The 20,208-nt window shown below is 17.1% G+C and overlaps 6 protein-coding genes across 6 annotated transcripts, besides 24 other annotated features; 1 reads left to right on the top strand and 5 right to left on the bottom strand. All coding sequences in view use genetic code 6, as the record gives it.

Moving 5' to 3' along the window:
- Positions 1 to 2: part of a microsatellite that runs on past the window's edge.
- A 1,308-nt stretch (positions 3 to 1,310) lies between these two features.
- Positions 1,311 to 1,371: a microsatellite.
- Positions 1,330 to 1,368: a microsatellite.
- Positions 1,372 to 1,473: 102 nt separating the features above from the next.
- Positions 1,474 to 1,516: a microsatellite.
- Positions 1,483 to 1,516: a microsatellite.
- Positions 1,517 to 1,575: 59 nt separating this feature from the next.
- On the bottom strand, positions 1,576 to 3,221 carry IMG5_123030 (hypothetical protein). The gene is made up of 2 exons (XM_004032370.1): positions 3,056 to 3,221; positions 1,576 to 2,998 (listed from the first exon to the last, which is right to left on the bottom strand). Exons 1-2 carry the CDS (start codon positions 3,125 to 3,127, stop codon positions 1,604 to 1,606), a joined length of 1,467 nt encoding a protein of 488 aa, XP_004032418.1. The 5' UTR covers positions 3,128 to 3,221; the 3' UTR covers positions 1,576 to 1,603.
- Positions 3,001 to 3,049: a microsatellite.
- A 162-nt stretch (positions 3,222 to 3,383) lies between the features above and the next one.
- Positions 3,384 to 3,429: a microsatellite.
- Positions 3,430 to 4,742: 1,313 nt separating this feature from the next.
- Positions 4,743 to 4,805: a microsatellite.
- Positions 4,806 to 4,817: 12 nt separating this feature from the next.
- On the bottom strand, positions 4,818 to 6,251 carry IMG5_123020 (WD repeat protein; the record flags this gene model as incomplete). Its single annotated transcript, XM_004032369.1, has 1 exon — positions 4,818 to 6,251. The coding sequence occupies one exon, from the start codon at positions 6,249 to 6,251 to the stop codon at positions 4,818 to 4,820; it is 1,434 nt and encodes a 477-aa protein (XP_004032417.1).
- A 399-nt stretch (positions 6,252 to 6,650) lies between these two features.
- IMG5_123010 (hypothetical protein) lies at positions 6,651 to 8,033 on the bottom strand (the record flags this gene model as incomplete). Its single annotated transcript, XM_004032368.1, has 2 exons — positions 6,651 to 7,721; positions 7,781 to 8,033. Coding segments are annotated over 2 exons (1,323 nt in total), but the record flags the coding sequence as incomplete, so codon positions are not given.
- Positions 6,830 to 6,901: a microsatellite.
- Positions 7,977 to 8,007: a microsatellite.
- Positions 7,977 to 8,018: a microsatellite.
- Positions 8,034 to 8,920: 887 nt separating the features above from the next.
- Positions 8,921 to 8,963: a microsatellite.
- Positions 8,934 to 8,988: a microsatellite.
- Positions 8,989 to 9,049: 61 nt separating this feature from the next.
- IMG5_123000 (hypothetical protein) lies at positions 9,050 to 9,876 on the bottom strand. Its single transcript, XM_004032367.1, has one exon. It carries the CDS (start codon positions 9,598 to 9,600, stop codon positions 9,271 to 9,273), a length of 330 nt encoding a protein of 109 aa, XP_004032415.1. The 5' UTR covers positions 9,601 to 9,876; the 3' UTR covers positions 9,050 to 9,270.
- A 207-nt stretch (positions 9,877 to 10,083) lies between these two features.
- Positions 10,084 to 10,145: a microsatellite.
- Positions 10,084 to 10,154: a microsatellite.
- Positions 10,087 to 10,153: a microsatellite.
- Positions 10,155 to 10,544: 390 nt separating the features above from the next.
- Positions 10,545 to 10,602: a microsatellite.
- Positions 10,603 to 13,009: 2,407 nt separating this feature from the next.
- Positions 13,010 to 13,079: a microsatellite.
- A 176-nt stretch (positions 13,080 to 13,255) lies between these two features.
- On the bottom strand, positions 13,256 to 14,064 carry IMG5_122990 (hypothetical protein; the record flags this gene model as incomplete). Its single annotated transcript, XM_004032366.1, has 3 exons — positions 13,256 to 13,560; positions 13,807 to 13,902; positions 13,999 to 14,064. Coding segments are annotated over 3 exons (462 nt in total), but the record flags the coding sequence as incomplete, so codon positions are not given.
- A 451-nt stretch (positions 14,065 to 14,515) lies between these two features.
- Positions 14,516 to 14,549: a microsatellite.
- Positions 14,550 to 15,089: 540 nt separating this feature from the next.
- Positions 15,090 to 15,152: a microsatellite.
- Positions 15,153 to 15,301: 149 nt separating this feature from the next.
- IMG5_122980 (hypothetical protein) lies at positions 15,302 to 20,208 on the top strand (the record flags this gene model as incomplete). Its single annotated transcript, XM_004032365.1, has 10 exons — positions 15,302 to 15,382; positions 15,451 to 15,547; positions 16,097 to 16,236; positions 16,300 to 17,501; positions 17,567 to 17,801; positions 17,864 to 18,800; positions 18,848 to 18,979; positions 19,022 to 19,218; positions 19,270 to 19,877; positions 19,931 to 20,208. The coding sequence occupies 10 exons, from the start codon at positions 15,302 to 15,304 to the stop codon at positions 20,064 to 20,066; spliced, it is 3,765 nt and encodes a 1,254-aa protein (XP_004032413.1). The 3' UTR covers positions 20,067 to 20,208.
- Positions 15,966 to 16,027: a microsatellite.
- Positions 17,514 to 17,561: a microsatellite.
- Positions 17,515 to 17,560: a microsatellite.
- Positions 18,325 to 18,374: a microsatellite.

The following is a 20,208-nucleotide window of genomic DNA, read 5'->3' as shown; positions in this document are numbered from 1 at the left end:
TTCATATAATTGTATTTTTTTCTAATTTATGATAATATCTAATACATTTAAAATTAAATAATTTTTAAGAAATATAATAAAATACGTAGTTTAAATTAAGGTTTATAGGTTTTTAGCAGATGCAAGCTGTTTTCCATTTATAAAAAGAGATTAAAATATAAATATATATTTTGATATAATTTTATTTTTAATAATAAAAATAGTATTAATTAGTATTAAAGGGGTTATATATTAATAAAATATAATTTATAATTTGATTCCTTTAATTTATTTTACATTTTTATTTAAATACATTATTATTATAATAATGTTCAATATTTTATTTATAATTATACAATAAGACATTCATAAATAAATTTGGTTTTTTTTTATAATATTATTTATTAATATATCCTTTTATTATTTATATAATAATATAGAAAAGAAAAAATATCTTTAATAATAATTAATTACATTTAAAAAATGTATCGCATTCCTGAATATAAAAAAATATTAATTATTATTTTTATATATATATATTATTAATATTTATTAAATTATTTAATTATAAGATTTTTTCTTTTATAATAAAAAAATTATTTATTTATAAATATTTTTTTCTTTTATATTTTATATATCTATATATAATTTTTTTATTATTTTCATTTTTTTTTATTTATTAAAATTTACGTTTTTAAAATATATAAAAATCTTTTGTATTCTTTATCATTCTATAGGAATAATAGTTTTTTATAGTAATATAAGTAAAACACTATTTATTTATATATTTAAAAAAAACATTACATATATTATGTTCTATTAAAATCAGAATATTTCAGAAAATTATGTACTTGATAAGCTAAATTAAAGATTAATGGGTAATATATAAGATATAAAGAAACAAAGGGGAAAAGTTTTAATGAACAATAATAAACAAGGTTATAAATAAAAAAATAATTAAAATTAAATATTTTATAAAAATATATAGGATGAGAATCTATTTTTCGAATAACATTTCAAATTAATACTTTTAATATAAAACATTTAAGATATGTGTAAAATACATATATTTAAAAAAAAATATTTTAAGTTAATAAAATTTTCTGTATGTCAAATCATGGGGAAAACTCATCCAGATTATTCATTACTACAGAATAATGCAAATAACTTAATGAAAAAAAAAAAAAAAAAACTCTATTTTTGGAAAAAATTAGTTGAAGATTAATAATAATTAATTTTTTACTTTTATAAAGAAAGTAATATTAGTGAAATAAATAAAAAAATTAGTAATTAAAAATTGTGGAGAATTTTAGAGTATTAATTTTATAATGAATTAAATAATATAAATTGTTAATTTATAATTAAAATAATTAATTTTTTAATTTAAATTAATAAATTATATTGTAATATTTTTATATTAATTTGAGTTTTATAAAATTAAAAGGAAAATAATTATCATATATAATAAAAAATACTGTTTGAATAAATATAAGAAATAAAAATTAATAAAACAAATAATAAAAAAATAAAAAACAAAATCTTAATTTTTATTATAAAATTTCGAAATAAAATATATATATATGATTTTTTTATCTTCTAAAACTAAGTATTCTTAAAGAAAAAATCATTTTTTTTTCTTTAGCCCTGTATCAACCGCTTCCCTTGGTTTTCTTTCAATTTTTGTTTACCTAACATCACTAAGTGCTGTTTTTATTTTGAATTTAGCGTCAAGAAATTTATCTTCAGCAATCCCGTTTCCACCATAATCACCAGGACCTGGAGATTATTCAATATTTTCTTTGAACCTTTGTTATTCAGGAATAGAATATTTAGGTACACTCATTTTAAGAGAAGTGGAACTTTCAATAGTTGAAAATCCAGTTCCATGAACATTTCTGAAATATTCTTTTGAATACAAAACAGGGACTAATAGATGATTATTAGTAGTTACATAAGGAAGTTTTACAGGGATAGTATCTAGTACAATATCTTTTTTTTCAAGTAATAACTATTAGTTTATTTTTGAAAAAATAGAGCTAGATTAGTTTGCTTTTTCTAAATGTGTAAATGATCTCATATTCATTTTTCTTTTTTCGAGTAGTTATTTTTTTTTTAGCAATTCTTATAATTCCTGTCTTTCGGGAGATATCCAATATTTACTTTATTTTTACATTTATTCTAATTGTTTCTATAAATCCTCTTTTGTTAGCTTGTTTTTTAATAATATTTATATGTTATTATTTGCTTTATTGTTTTATTGATATTATATATATTAGGTTTCAAATATTAACTTCCCTATAATTTTTCCCTATATTTTTATAATTATTTCTTATTTTAAAGGATTTTATTCTTCTTTTGTGGCTTTTTCGATTTATAAAATTGCTAATCCTAAAAACTCGTCGACTAAAACTTCCTATTTATCTTCATCATAAAGTACTTCTTGTATATCAAAATAAATAAGCTTTTAATTACTTATGTATATATTATAAGAATTCTAAAATTAAATCTGTCCTTGCTTTCCTTTTTAAAAGTCTGATTTTTGGAATGTATCTCCGCTCCTTATTTTCACATAATAAGATAAATCATGTATTTTTTCAGAAATTATTTGTATTTTAGATATTTAGATGTGCCCTTTATGATTTTTACGCTTTTGATTTTCCTCTAGTTCTCTCTATAGTTTTTATGAATTGCTGGTTTTTTCAAATTGTATTTCAGCGTATACCTTTCCTGCTAGTTTATTATCATAATCAAACAATAAGTCTATTTCAATTTACTGTCTTCCCTTTTGCTTTGCGTTTTGCATGGCATTATATATTCCTTATCCAATTAATATATCTCTTTCTAACAGATTCTTTAACGGTCCATAATAATATTCCTTTTTGAATATTTATATAATTATTTTATAATCTGAATTTCTTTAAAACTCATATTCAATGTTAAATTCTGGCTCTAAATTTCCATTTTTTACTTCTTCAGTTGTTTTTCTTTGACCATCAAATTATATTACAGCCCAAGGACTCTTTTTTTTTATTATTGTTTTTTTTAATATTAATTATTTTTAATTTTGTTTACTTACCATACTTTAAAATTAATCACCTTTTCTGATTATTTTTGCATTTAATAATTTAAAAATTAATTTTCTGAGCATTTTTGTTATGTTTTGATTATATTAGTTCTTTGGTTTATTTTTTTGTATTTTAAAAAGTGTAAAAACTTTTATTTTTAATTATTTATATATATATTTTGGTATATAAATTTATTTAATTATATTAAATTATTATAAAATATTTTATATTGTTTCATTTTTTATTTGTATTATATTAATATACAAATTTATAATATAAATAATTTAAATTATTTAAATTTTAAGTAAAAATATATTTAATTTTTCAAAAACAAAAATTATTTAATTGATATTAAAAAAAAAAATTTATTTCATATAAATAAAAATCAATTAACTATTATATTTATGCTTCCTGTATATCATCAAAATAAGGTTCTTTAAATAAAATTGATTTCCTGAAATCTTACATGGACACTCTTTTTTAAAATTTAAAACTTTAATTAGAAATATTAATAACCAATTTATTGATAACTCTATAAATAATTTTATCATTTTTTTAAAAATAATATTCCTCAATACATCTAAAGTTTATTAAAAAGAAAATCAAAATTGATTTTTTTTTAATTATTTTATAAAACTTGATAACTAAAAATATAATTTTTAAAACTTATATGCAAACAATATTTATATTTAATTAAAGTTTAGCGATATAATTAATTATCTATCTAAACTAATATACAACAAAAAATCAAGTTTTATTGATTTTTTATATCTAAAATAAATAAAATATGAAATATTTTGTAAATAAGATATTAACTATAATGTTATTTCTTCCTTTTAAATATTAAATATTTTATATCTGGGTTTTTTTTATTGATCTTAATGAAAGCCCATAATTACTTAATTTTTCGATTTTTGTAAATGAACTTTCAATTTATGAGTTTTTGGAATTTTCGAAAATATTTTAATATAGAAATATTAAGATACTAATCTTTTATATATTTTTATTTTCTCTAAATATGTTAAATGCTTATATTTTATTTTTTTATAAAATTTCAATTAAAAAAAACTGAATTTATATAGAATAAGTATTATTAAATTACTCTATGTTATATTTTTTTATCTATTGACATTAATTATTTAGATTTCTTATAATTAAGGCTATTAAGTAAATATAACTGCTTTCTTATTATATTCAATTAATACGTTTACATATTAGGCTGTTTTTCTTTTTAATATTCGTGTGTTTAACTGTGTTTACTTTGTTAATCATTTATATTTTTTGCTTTTCTTATACCTTTATGTTGTTTTTATTTATCTATAGTTTATTTAATTTTAAATAATTTTCGCTTTGATTTTTATTCCACCTATAGTGCTAATTATTAATGATCATAAATTTTATTTTAAAGCTTATTCTGACAATATATTTAAAAATTTATATGTATTTAAAAAATTGTTTTTATTTGATTACTTTTTATATTGATATATGTTTATCCTTATCCTTTTTATTTTTAATTTTTTAAAATTAAATAAAAAATCATAGTTCAGAATATTAATCTAAATTTTAAAATGCTTAGACTATATTTTTAAAAGTGATATTTTTTTAATCGAATTACATTAGAATTTAATTATTATATTAAGATATTAATTAAAAAAAGAATAAAACAATTAAACTAAAAAAAAAAAAAAAAAGCTTTACAAAATAATACATAATAATTATAAAATAAAAAAAATACAAATTAATTAATTAAAAAAATAAATAAAAAATATGTAATCAATTATAATGCTTAAAATTATAAATATGAGTAAGCCCAGCATCATTACCTATAGCAAGATATTTTCCATTATGACTAAATTTGCAGGCACTAATAAGCTTAACCTAAGTTTTGAAATTAGGCCAATTAGCAAATACTGTAAAAGAGGGTACATGAACTAATCTAATAGCATTTATTTTCCATTTCGAAGCACAAAGAAGAATTTCATTTTATGAATTAAATGAAAGATTATCAATTGATGTAGTGAGGTTTTATATTTCTTTAATAACTTCCTTTTTCATTTTGTTTGTATTTTTTTCGTATTCAAATACATTCACAACTCCACTATCGGAAGAAGCTGCAAAAAAACCTCCGTTTGAAGACATTTTTATATTATTAGTACATTAACTTCCTTCATTAAGAAATACATCAAAAATACTTCTTTTAGAAAGATCCCATTAGTATATTTTGTTAGTTTTTCCTCCTGAAAAGAGGAATTTACTATCAAAGGAAAAGCAAAGAGATTTACATTCTTCATTCATTTTAAATTCAAATAAGAATTATTTAGTATGAGCATTAAGAATCATAATATAGCCCTCTGAACTATAAACTGCGATGTAGTTTTGGTCTGGAGAAATTACGAATTTGTCGATTTTGGATGAAAATCTTTAAGTAAATAAATGAGAGGATATTTTTTCGACTTTATCAGAAACTAAGTCATAATATAGGAGGTGTCTTTTATTTTAACTTGCGAGTAAAATTTAATTTTTTTAAAGAAGAAATTAGGCTGTAGATATAGGAAAGTTTTCTACATAAACTTATTTTAAAAGTTTAATATTATCCCTAAAAGCAGGTTTATTTTCTCTTATAGTGAAAATTTTGATTAATTAATCTAATCCAGAAGTGAAAAAAACTAGATTATTAGTGTGAAAATCTATATCTTGGATAACTGCGTTGTGTTTATCCTTGATTGGAATTTATCCTATTCTTTCTATATCGACTATTTCGTTTAGAAGATTTTAGGGTTTGTAGTTATCAGTGTAAACAGAATATTGTGTTTGGAGCATTTTATCTAATATTTAGTTTGGGTTATTATCATATTCGTTGTCTTAAATTACGGATTGTTAATGGATTTAGTTTTATTCATCATCAAATGCCCAACCGTAGAAATTTGTGGTTTTTAATTTATCGTTGTAAAATTATTTTAGACGGGTTTAATATTCTTGGCCGGTTATAGTTTTTTCTTCTTCAGTTTTACGTAGTTTTCGTAATCTCGCAACTTTTGTGATATCGATTTCTATTTTAGAATCTTCTACGTCAAACCATGCTGCGTCTTCGATTTGGTTTGTTATTTTTATATTTATTGGTTAATCTATTTAGGGCTTTTTTGTGGGTATATTGGTTAGACTTTCATCATTTATTATGTCGTCTAATTTTTCTAATTACTTTTCCATTTTTACCTTTTTTATTGCTCTTTAATTTAAGAGCTTGGACATTTTTTTTATTGTTTTTTTATTTTTATTGCCAGACTTGTTTTCAGGTAGAGTGCTTTTCAGTGTTTCTTTTGCCATTATTTTATTTATGTTATTTTTTATTTAATATTTTATTCTTTATTAATAATATAAATTTATTTTCTTGTTATTTTTATCCTACTTTTATTATAATTTATTTTTAAAAAAATTAACAATTATATTTTTAATAGTTTTACCAAAAAAAAAGTAATTTATATATTTTTAACAAATAAAGAATAATTAAAATTTAAGTATTTTTTTTTAAAAAAAAAATAAATAAATATAATTATAATAAAAGTTCAGAAAAATAATCGGCTATATAAATATATAATTAATACACAGTCATAAATATTCTAATTTCTTATAATTTACATAAAAAAATTATTTATATATTTTGATAAACTTTTTTAAGTAAAAGAAAATAATAATTTAATATAAATTTTTTGTTGTTTAAGAGATATTTTAATTTTTTACTGAAAGGAAAATTAAATTATATATTTTTTAAAAGATTTAATAAGTTTTATAATATATTATATATTAATTATATATACAATTGTGTAGATAATATTTATATAATATATATATATATATATTTATTTTAAATATATATTTTTTATTTATTGAATATTAATTATTATATAAAATCAATTTATTCAACTCTAAAATTAATTAATACTATCTAAAAAAATAAAAAAAATATATAATCAATATTATTATAATATAATTTTAATTACTATTTGAATTTATTATATATTATTTTTTTCTTTTCTTATTTCCTTCACTAATCTCTTCTGTGACTGTTTTAGTGCCATCTTGATTAGTAACAACAGTTTTTCTAATTGTTTATTACTATCCATTTCTTTTAAATAATATACTAAAAATTAAAATATATAATTACACTATTTTCGTTGAACTTTAAATACTCTAAGAAGATCCAAATCCTCTTCCAGAGCTAAACTACTATTACGTTTATAAATTTCCTTATTATCCGGAGAAGAAATCATTACTAACAAAAGGACCATTATTAAAGAAATTACTACTTCCAAAGAAATTATTATTAAAAAAATTGTTATTATTAAGTAAAGACTATCTTTACAACATATCATTTTAATTATTAAAATAGTTATTATTAAAGAAATCAGGTTAATTATTAAATGCTTATTATTGGAAAGTATTACTTTTAAAAAAGCCTTATTTTTGATTTGCTTTATGGACTTTTTTAAACGGAAAATTGTTTCCAAAAAACTAAGAAAGAAAAGGATCATCGTCATCTCCAAATCCAAAATTAGTAAAGAAATTTTTAAATATATCATTGGCATGTTGATAATTTTATTAATTAAATTAATAATTTTATTATTATGCTCCTTATCCTAATCCATCGAATCCATATCTATCATAAGCAGCCCTTTTTTGCTGTTTTTTTTGTTTAGTTTTTAATATTATTAATGTATTTATTATATTATATTATTTACTGAATCAGATAAAATTTCATATGCTTCTGAGATTTATTTAAACTTAGTTGTGGCCTCATCTTTTTTGTTTTGATTTTTGTCTGGATGCCATTACAAAGCTAATTTTTTATATGCTTTTTTAATTTATTCTTCTTTAGCATTTTTATTAATACCAAGAGTTTTGTAATAGCATTCCTTTTATTAAGATTTATTACTCATATTTTTTATATATTTTTTGTATATTTTTTAATTTGTTTTTTTTTAATTTAAAATTAAATATATATTGATAATTAAATAATTTTAATTACATATATAAATATTTTTTTTTTTTTTTATATTTTTAATTTATATTTATAGAATAGAATATTGAATTTTGTTTATATTAAAATGAAAAAAAATCAATTTATATTAATTTTTTCATATAATTACGAATTATTTTTAATTTATGTGGATAATTATTTTTTTATATCTTTTTAAATTAAAAAATAAATGTTTTATTTTTGTTTTTTTTATGGAAATATATATATATAATAAATTAGTTATTAAATTATTTAAAAAAAAAAATTAATAAAAATATAAAAGAATGAACAAATATATATAAAAGTAAATTTAATAATCATATCAATTATTATCTCCATTAAGGCATTTTTAATTTCCCTCCAATTCCAAGGACATTACCTCCAAAAGTATTACAAGAAGGTCCAAATCTATCAACTTTACCTAGATTATCATATTTTTGAGTAACTCTTCTTTCAGCAGTTTTTGTTTAGTCTTGGAATTTAGTTTAAACATAATTAAATTTATCCTTATTAATTTATTATAAATGATTAATTTTTTCTTATTCTTCTTAAACTATAGCTTTTTTAAGAATAGATTTGAATTATAATTTTTTAATAAGAAAATCTTATTTTTATTTAAATTAAGTAAATTTATTTAAGTCGAAGTTTTTTTTTTATTTTTCAAGAATTTATTATTATAATTTATCTTAAAATATTTTTTTTTCTTTATTATATTTTTAAATTAACATTTTCTATTCTTCTCTTTTTTTTTGGAATTTTTTATAATTTTCCTTTTCTATTATTAATTTTTCTTGTCTTTAAATTTCCTCTATTTAATTTTATGAAAAAAACTTTTTTTTTTAATTTTCTTTCCATTTATTAATATTTTCCTTTATTTCTTTTTTATTTTCTTATATTCTTTTTTACTCTTCTATCATTTTTTATTTCTCTATATTTTCATTTTCTTTTTTTTTTTTCTTATTATTTCTTTTTAACCTTCTTTTATATTTTTATATTCATTTATAGTTTTTTTTTTCTCTTCTTCAAGTTCTTTATACTTTACATAATCCATTGTATGTGCTATTATTTATTGTTTAGTGAATAAACCTAATGTAATTATGCATTCATCTACAAATTTTTGATTTTAATAATCATTTTTATATTTAGATACTATTTTTATGTAATCATTATGATCTTCCTTCTGCCAATTTAAATATTTGCCACCTAAATCCTTCATTTTTTTTTCTAATTAAATAATTTTTTGTTTATATTCTTCCATTTTTTATTCGAAAATAAGAAATTCTTCGCTCTATTGTTCATCTTCATATTCAAATTCATATTCTTTTTCAATTTCCTTTTATAATTTTTCATTTCTATCTTATTATTAATCTTCTTAATCAAATTCTTCGACTTCTTCATTATATATACCATATTATTATAGAATAAATTGTATTTCATCTTCTTCTTGAAGTTCTTATAGTAATTAATTATTTTCTAGTTTTTAATTGGAATTATTAATATCTAATTAATTAAAAAAATTTTCGTTATCATAATATCCGTCATTTATATTATCTTAAATTTTATATAAAATATTATTTATTTCGGTTTATTTTGTTTCTAAATCTTAGTATATTTTTTGTTGAACGCTTTTAAAATTTTCTATTTCTAGTTTTTAATTATTTTTTTATTTTAATTAATTTCGGATATTTATTATTTTCAAAAATAATTCTTATCTTTCTATTTCTCTATCGAATTAATTACATTCTATTTCTTCATTCATTTTTAATATTACACCTTTAAATTTTTATGTGGCATAATTAAAACCGAGTTATTTAGTTAAATTTAATTATTTTTGTTCAAAAATTTCATGGCGTAATTAATTATATTACATTTGCCATTATGAAATGTCCATTATTAAAATTGTATATATGTTTTTAAATTTTTACAATAATTTGATATATATTAATATTTTAAAAAAACATAATTTAATTATTATTTTTATAAAAAAAGTTTTTATATTTGAAAGAATGTTGTTAAAAATATTAAATATATATATATAGATATATATATATATATATATTTATATATATTTATATGTATTTATATATTTTTATATAAAATACTTATAAAAATATAAATATATATTTATTATTTTTATTAATTTTAAATATATTTTTATAAAAAAAATATTTAAATATTTATAATTATTTATTTTGAAACCCATAATAATTAAATTTTATCTTTTATATATAAATAAATAATATATTTCAAATCAAAAAAAAATTTCACCATCACAGAACTCAGTTCATAACGATTTAATTTTTCGCCTTTTACTAAAGATTACCGTGGACTGGGTTTATAAATGTGAATATTACAAATTTTTGTAGGAATCTTTTTAGATTCCTCTAACCAAACACACCCTTAAAATAATTAAACAAAATTTTTTTTTTTTATATAAAATTATTTATATATAAAGAAATAAAAGTAAATAAAAAATAATGTATAAAATAAAAATAAATATATTTTTATATTTATATAAAATAAAAATTTATTATATATATTTATTTTAAATAAAATAAAATAAAAAAATCTATTATGCATACAATTAAAATAAATTTCTAACTCTAAAAGCTTTTTAATAAAAAATATAATATTGTTTAATTTAAGAAAACATATATAAGTTATAAATATATAAGATATATCTAATATCTAATACATTAATTTTATTTAAAAAAATATCTTATTAAAAAATATGAAAATAATAATAATATTAAATTCAATATACATATTTTAAATATATTATATTAATAAGTCTATATTTATATATAGTTTTTCAATTATTTAATTTATATATAGCAGCGGTATATAAATACTATTTAAATTTTATATTAATATAAATACACAACATAATTTTTTTTATTATATAAATAATATAATAATTACAAAATACAAAAGATATTTAATATAAAAAAAATAAGTGTATTTTTTAATATATAAAAATATTATTGATTATTAATGAATTATTTTTATAATAATACTAAAAATATTATTTATTAAAAATTTAGTTAGAAATATTTGATTTATTATATTTAAAAGTTTTATTTAAAAAACCTTTTCTTTAATTATATACCATTTGTATTCCTATTATAATTAAAAAATTAAGAAATATTAAAACATGAAATTTTTTAATTTAAAACGAATTTAATATTATTTATAAGAAATAATTTTTTTTTTTTTTGAGGAAGTCATATATTATTTTATAAAACTAAAAATTTATTAATTTCTTTTTAAAATAAATAATAAGATTTTAATTATTTATAATAAAATTGAAATTTTTATTTTATTTTTATATATTTTTTTCCTGCGTTAAAAATAATAATTATTGTTTATACAATAAAATGGAAGAATATATTGATTAAATAAAAAACTATTTTAATAGCTTTTAATTAAAATTAGATATTGATTATATAGCATATCAAAAAAGTTTAAAGTAAAATTTAGATTGGGTTGTAGATAATGTTAACCCAGTCCCATATATCAAAGGAAAATTCGATGTAAAATAATAAATTATAAAATATTATATTTTTTTTTTTTAAAAAAAACTAGATTATGTTTACTTTTTTGAGTCAATAAAAAAGAATATTATAAAATTAAAGTTAATAGTACTAAAGAGAATTAAAATTATAAGTTTTAAAACCAATCGTTGTCAAATATAATTAATTACCAGTATAATTTTCTAGTAAAATCAAAAATAATAATTTAAAAAAAAAAAAAAAAAATTAAAAGAAATTAAAGAGGACTATATTATCAATAATCTTACTGAAAATTAGAGATTATTTGCATTATTAAGTTTATCATATATGAGTTATTATATTAGTAGAAGATGTATTTTTTTTTTATTTTAAATAATATTTTTTATTATTTAAAAGTTTTCCACAAACGTTTTGTCAAAAATTCTAAAATATTTTTAGTAAGTTGGTTTGGATTAGGATTAATAATTTACCCTTCAGCCTATAATATGATTTTTTATTTAGAAGGAAAATAATTTAATAATTAAAAAGATGAAGATGATGAATGAAATATATAATTTTTATTTAAAATAAATATCTTTTTCACAGATGATTTCTTTTTAGTATAATTCAACTATTTATTATATTTTTTTTTTTTTTTTTTTTTTTAAGAAAAAAATAAACCAAATTGCTTTATTGCAAATATTTATAAAAATAAGTAAATAAAATATAATATTATCTGTGTCAAAAAAGAAAAAAGGACATAAATAAATATTTTAATAACTTAAAATTTAAATATATAATATTTAATATCCAACTTTTTAAAAAAATATCATTTATATTTCTTTTTATTTAAAATATAAATAATAATATAATATAATAAATATTTTTATTAATTTTTAAAATTTAAATTAATTATATATAAATATTTTTTATATTATAAAATAATCTATTTAATAAAAAATAAAGGTATAAAATGTAAAACTATAAAAAAATTTAGAATATTTTTTTATAATACTTTTATATATATATTTATATATTCATATTAAATTTGAATAATTATTTCTATTAATTATACCTTTATATTATTTCCATATTTTATAATGTGATGTAAATTTCCAAAATAAATAAAATTAAAATACATCTCTATGATTTTTAGTGCCAATCTAAAATAATATATTTAATTAATTTAGCATATATTTTTTTTATATACTAATGAAGAAATAAATCCAAATTATTTGCCAAATTTACAAATGGCACATTCGAAAATTGCTATTTCTTTCGGATTCCATAATTCTTTTTTTTTATGTGTTTAATACATAAAAAATAAATTAATAAAATTTAAAAAAAATTAATAATTATAAATTAAATCTATATTATGTTTAAATATAAATATATTAGTATACTATTAATTTATTATTATAGTTTTTTTTTTTTTTCATATAGTAGTAATCTTATCATTTAATATTAAATTAATTAATTAAAAAATAAAATAAAAAATATTACAAAAAATTAATAATAATTAAAATAAAATTACCAAACACGTAATCCGTCTTTAATGGATTCAATAATTAATCAAGTATGCCCAATTAAATATCATTTTAAAAAAGTATATTGTTTTGCTTTTCTTCATTTTTTTCTGAAGTTTTACCATTCTTTTTTTCATTTTTTGAATTTGAATTATTAATATTTTCTGATGTCCAATTTAATATTTCATTGTTATTTTTAGTCCCTTAACTATTTAATGTTTGCTTTATATTTATTTTTCGTCCTCTTTTTTTTTCTCTAAGTTACATTATTCATTTTATATGCTTTAAGGATTAAAATCTTTGTTTTCTCCTGGAATTATTAGTAGATCTTTTATATTAAAATTTTTTTATAATACATCTAGCAAACTATATTTAAATAGTTTTCAAATGCTATCATCCATTAAGGCGTTTACTTGCTTTACCTTAAAAGATTAGTTTATTTTTTTGTAAATATTAACGGATTAACTTCTTGGCTATCGCTTTATCTTGATTTTTAATAAAAAATAAAAAAAAATATTAATAAAAAAAAATATATATGAAAAAATAAAAAAAAAAAAAAAAACTTATATATAATATTTATATTTTTATCAGCAATTTATAAAAAGCAAAAAATATTTAATTGAAATTATTAATTAATGATAAAGAATGTTTTTTTTTTTTTTTTTTTCAGATTTATATATTTTTTTTTAATGTCTTATATTTATATTTTTATTTTTTATATATAGTTTTACCCTTATAATATTTCTTCGTTTATTATTAAATCCATGGAGTTTTATTTATATTTTTTTATATATTGTAAAGATCTTTAGGATTCTTATGTTAAATTGCTATATGTAATATTAATAAATAAAAAAATAAAATATAAAGGGTATATAAGGATATTAAATTATAGAAAATGTAAAAATAAAAATATATGTTTTTACTATTTATTTCCCAAAGAAGCAATATTTTTTAGTTACTTTAAGACTTCCATTCCTTAGTTTTATATTATATTTTATGAATTATTTTGATTTTGAATATCATTCAATTTAATTTTTTTTATAAAATAGGTTAACTAAAATGATTTATATTTATTTTATTGATTTTTTCAGTCATAATAAATAAAAAAAGTTTTTTTATTTTTTTTTTATATATTTTTTAATTTTTTTTGACTTAAAAAATTTATATTTATATGAATGAATCTTTTTTTTTAAAAATTATATATATGCTATTATTAATTATTTTTGATTTATATAAATTTAAGAGTTTCTATTATTGTGTTTTTACATAAAAAAAATTAAAAAATGTTTCTTTTTATATTTATATTCTTATAAACCATTTTTAATCTGAATTTGTTTTTATTTTTATAAAAGTTCATACTATTTTTTATATTAAAATAAACAAAAAAATAATTAATATATAAAGAAAATAAACTAATTTTTTTTGGAATCAAAATAATGATTTTGATTTTGTTTTTGTTTTTGTTTTTATTTTTAAGACTTTCAATATAAATTATTACTTAATCCTAATAAGTTTTTTTTGTTTTCTAAATGTAATAAAGTTGTACATTTAAAGTTTAAATTTTTATATAAATTGATTTATATCTGCTATATATATATAAATATTTTATATTTTAATGACATTTAAAAAGAAATTAAATTTGTAATAATCTATTTAAATATGAAATTCTTAAATGAAACAATTATATTGATCATTAAAAACAAAAGGTTTAAAGGCTTGTTTTTATTTAAGTAATTTGTTTTGCTAGGGTTCATTTCATTTTTTTATTTTACTTAAAAAAGAATTAATTTTTTTTTTAATTCATTTGTTTATTTATTTTTCATATATTAGTAATAAAAATAACTATATGTATTAACTTCATACATAATATTAATTATAATGATGGAAATTAAAATTTGTAAATCAAAATAAAGAAGTAATATATATTACCAAAAATTAATTAAAAAAACAATTATTTATAAAAATTCTTTTTTTTTTTTTATTTTAGAATTAAAAATAATAAAAAATAGATTTTATTTATTTAAATTAGTTTTCTTATTAATTTATTAAATATTTTTTTTTATTATTTTAATTTAAAGCGCGAAAAAAATTATTACATTTATGCGCCGATAATAATTCACTTTTTTTTTTATGTATTTCAATTTTTTTAATATTTAAAATATAATTTTATTAAAGAAAAACCTTTTTTTTAAAAAGAAAATAAATTAAATTATTATATTACAAAAAATGATAAAAAACATAGAAAATTTAGATAAAAAATCAAGATTAGCACAATTAAATAAATAAGTTCAGAAAGATATTTAAAAAGTAAACAAAAAATTAAATATTTTTATATATCAAAATCAATTACATTTTCAAATTTCTATTTTTGAAAGAGAGAAAAAAAGAAAAAATAATTAATTAATGATGATTCTTATGAAAATGACGAAGTTTAAGAAGAATAAGAAAATGACTTTATTGATGATTAATATGGTAAATTAATAAATTATAAATTTGTTTTATATTAAATAAAAAAAATTAGATGATAAAAAATGTAAATAAAAATAAAAAAAAATCTGAAAATATATATTAAAAACATAAATAATTGAAAAATAATTATAGATAAGAAGAAATATAAAGAATATTAAGAAATTGATGAAGAAAATGATGAATTTTTAGTTAATAATACAAAGAAAAAAACCAAAAACACTATTTTAAATTACACAAATACAACAAAAGCTTTCGCAGACCCAAAATAACATAAAACAACAAATAAGAAATTAGAAGAATTAGATGTTGAAAATTTAATAAACTAAATAGAAAGAAAGAAAAAAATAGAATAAGAAGAATAAAAATTAATGGAAGAAGAAGAGGATAATTTAATGTAAGAATAATAATAATAATAATATATATAATAATCTTATATGAAATAATAATCCTAAACTAAATAATAATTTTAAATTTAATAATAATAATTATAGTAAACATAATCTTCTTAAAATAAATAATAATAACATAATATACAATAATAATAATAAAAAGAAATAGCATAATCTAATAACGTTTAAAAAAATGACAAAAAAAATGATATTTCCGAAGATGAAGGTACAAATTCAATATAATAATTTGAAGAATATTTATCGAAAATATCAAAAAATTTATAGGAAGAAAAATAAAAAAATGTAAATGAATAAAATTAAATAAAACTCTAAATAAATTCTTAAACAATATAATAAATTAATTAGACTATAATAAGTTAGCCAACAGATATAAATTATTTTAAAAATGCAGAAGATGGCTCTTTAGATGTTTATTTATATGATTATTATTATGATAATGTAGTTAAGCCAGGAAAAATATATGCTTTTGGTAAAGTCAAAGACCCTTAGTTAAATAAATATCATTCATGTACAATTGAAATAGAAAATATTATCCGATATTATTATTTATTGCCTTCTTCCGAATAAATAACAGAAGAAGAAATAAAGAACGAAGTACATTAAATTTTTAAAAACGCACAAAAAATGTCCAAAAAAGTCGACTTTGTGGGTTAGTTTGTCTAAAAAAATTACGCTTTTGAACTTCCTATACCTAAAGGAAACTAGAAATGGTACTAAATAATGACTTCTTATGAATTTGAAAGCTTAGATCCAGATGTAAAAGGTAAAACTTTCAATTATTGTATAGGAAGCACATATAGTAGTTTAGAAAGTTTCCTGATTTAAAAAAGAATTAAAGGCCCTTGTTGGGTGAAAATGCGAAATATAAAAAATACACCAAACTTAATCAGCAATAGGAAATTAGAATTCAAAATAGACTATAGTATAAATACTAATATTTAGGTTTTGGAGGGATAAAAAAATTCGCCGGTTTTTTCAGTAGTTTCTTTGGGTTTAAAAAGTGTCAATAGAATAGATTTGAAGGGGAATAAGAAAGAATATAAAAAGGAAATTTTTATTCTTACTATGAAGTTTAATTAAAATGTTAATATAGATAACAGTATTGTAAAAGAAATGCAAAATTATTAAAAAATAGCATTTGTTTGTCATCCAAATAATCAAAAAAAATAAGATTCAGTATTCTAGAAAGGAGTTTTGGATAAATAAACGGTTTTTTGTTAAAGTGAAATGGTGCTATTAGAAAATTTTCTGAATAAATTTAATGAACTAGATCCTGATATTGTAGTTGGACATGATCTTTATTAGACATTGTTAGATATTATTTGTAATAGAATTAAAGAAAGAGGACTTTAAAAATGGGTTTATTTATCTAAATTAATTAATGTAGGTAGTAATGAGATCCCTAAGTATGGAAATGCAATGTAAAAATGTAGATAGATTTTAAAAGGAAGACTTATTGTGGATACTTTATTAAGTTGTTAAGAATTTCTTAATTCAGTCGAGTATACTATAGAACATTTAGCAAAGAAGATTTTTGATAAAGAAATGTAAAGAATTTTTTTTTTTTTTTTTTAAGTTTTTTTTATTTTAAGTTTTTTTTGTTTTTTTATAGAACTAGAGTTGATTAAAAAGATTACGAAAAAAAATTTGCAACTAATTTTTTAGTTAATTCAATTGTTGAAGATACATATTTAGATAATGAGTATGCTTTGAAAATTATGTATCATTTATAAATTATTTAATTGACTAAATAATTGACTATTATTTGTGGAAATTAATGGATTGGGTCTTTATAAAATTAAAGAGCAGAGAGGAATGAAATGCTTCTTTTGCATAAATTTTATGAAGTAACTTTTTTTTCTAAATAAATATTATTTAATTATTAACAAAAAAAATAAAAAAAAATAAGCTTAATTATGTTTACCCTGATAATTTTAAAAACTTGAATTTTTAATATAAGAAAAAAATGTAACTAAAATTAAGTGAAAATACTGGAAGTTAATAATAATAAGGAAAATAAAAAAAACAAAAATTCAAAGGAGGTTAAGTTTTTGAACCTTAAAAAGGGCTTTATAATGAATATATAGTACTTTTGGATTTTAACTCCTTATATCCATCTATTATATAAGAATTTAATGTGTGCTTTACTACAGCAACAAGAAAATCTCTTAGCTTAGAATAATAAATGTAGATATTCATAAAGAATAAGAAAGATTTAAATGAATAAATAATATAAAATAATTAAGAAGAAGAAGAATAATATAATGATATTTAATAAGATTAATAAAATGACGATCAAATTGCTTAGATCGAAAAAGTGAAATATATAGCTGTTTTGCCAGGAATATTGAGAGATTTAGTCGATTAAAGAAAAAAAGTAAAAAATTAATTAAAAAACGCGAAAGATTAATTAGAAAAAGAAACACTAGACATAAAATAAAAAGCATTTAAATTAGTAGCTAATTCCATATATGGGTGTTTAGGTTTTTCCTCTTCGAGATTTTATGCTATGCCTATAGCAGCTTTTATTACTAGTAAAGGTAGAGAAGTACTTTTTAGTTCTAAAAAAATAGTAGAAGACATGGGATATAATGTGATTTATGGAGATACTGATAGTTTAATGATTAGACCTAATACTTAGGATCTATGTGAGGCTATTAAAATTGCCCTTAAAATTAAGATTGAGGCTAATAAATAATATAAAAAATTGTAATTAGATATTGACGGGGTATTTAAAAATATGTTGCTTATTAAAAAGAAGAAATATGCTACTTTAAAAGTTTGTAATTGGGAAGAGGCTTATTAAAATAAAAATATTTAGGAAATCACTGTTAAAGAATTAAAAGGTTTGTTTATGATTTATTTTTTTAACTTTTTTTATTTATTTTTTAAGGTATTGATATTGTTAGAAGAGATTGGTCATAAATATCAAGAGATGCAGGAAACAAAGTTTTGGATATCATTTTAAATAGTAAATCTAGTGAACAAGTCTAGGAAAATATTATTACTTATTTAACTGAATTAAGTATTTTTATTTTTTTATTTTTATTTTATTTTTTGTTAAAAGATAAAGAAATTGATGAGAAAAGAATAAAACCAAGTGATTATTATATTACGAAAAAACTTACTAAAAGAATAGATTAGTATGGAGAAAAAAACATTCCTCATGTAGAAGTTGCGTCTAGAATGATTACGGAAAAGGGGTTAGATCCTTAATCTTTAGTTGGGCATATTATAAATTATATAATTTGTAAAAATTAATCGGTAATTTAAAACAAAAAAAAGAAAGTTTATTTAACAAAAATAAAAATATAGAGTAAATTAATTGATAAGGCTTTCAGTCCTAAAGAATATAATGACCAAAAAGATACCTTAGAAATAGACTTAGAATATTATAAGAAATATTAAATTTTTGAACCTATAAAAAGATAATTAGAAGTAATCGAAAATATAAATATTTCTTAAGTAGCAAGTATTTTTGCTATAAAGTATACTGTAGTATAAACTAAAGAAAATATAGAAGAATAAGGACACCAAAATAAAGATATGAGACGTATTTATTTATAAAAATATATGCCTTAGGTTAATTTAATATGTAAATCATGTAAAAAAAGCTAACTTTTTACAGGATGTTTTAAATATGAAAGTGAAAATAGCGATAGTTAATAAAATGAAAAATAAAAAAATATTTTATAATGTAAGTTCTGTTAAGAAGATAACTTTATTAATATTAGAAACGGTGTTATTTTCTGTTTGAAGAATTTAATTAGATATAAATAATAAATGGAATTAGTTGATGAAAATGAAATTGATTCATTCACTTTTGGATTCAGTTTATTAAAAAACTACGAGCTTAGAATTACAAATAAATTCTTTAATGATTAACTTTAAGCTCTTTAGTCTATGTTCGAGTTAAGCATATAGTATTTTTTTTTAATTTATATTATATATTTTAATTTATTTTATGTTTGTGAAGGGAAAAAAATGAACTTTCAGTTGATATTTAACTTAAAATTTAAAATATTAAATAAATTGTTGACAAAGAGTTAGAAAAAAGTGATTATTTTAATGTTCCTGTTTTACAATTTATGAATTCTTTTGGAATTTAATGAAAGTTTTTTAGAGTTTATTTTTCCCTTGTTTTTAATATGAATAAAAAATATTAAATTTATTTTTAATTTTTAATGTGTTTTTTAAAATTATTTTTTTTTGTTTCTGTTTTATTCCTTTAATAATGTAATTACTTTTTTGTTA

This window comes from Ichthyophthirius multifiliis (assembly GCF_000220395.1).
Source record: "Ichthyophthirius multifiliis unplaced genomic scaffold scaff_1120509250976, whole genome shotgun sequence".
NCBI classification, from domain to species: Eukaryota; Ciliophora; class Oligohymenophorea; order Hymenostomatida; genus Ichthyophthirius; species Ichthyophthirius multifiliis.
This window is presented reverse-complemented; position numbering and strand designations above follow the sequence as displayed.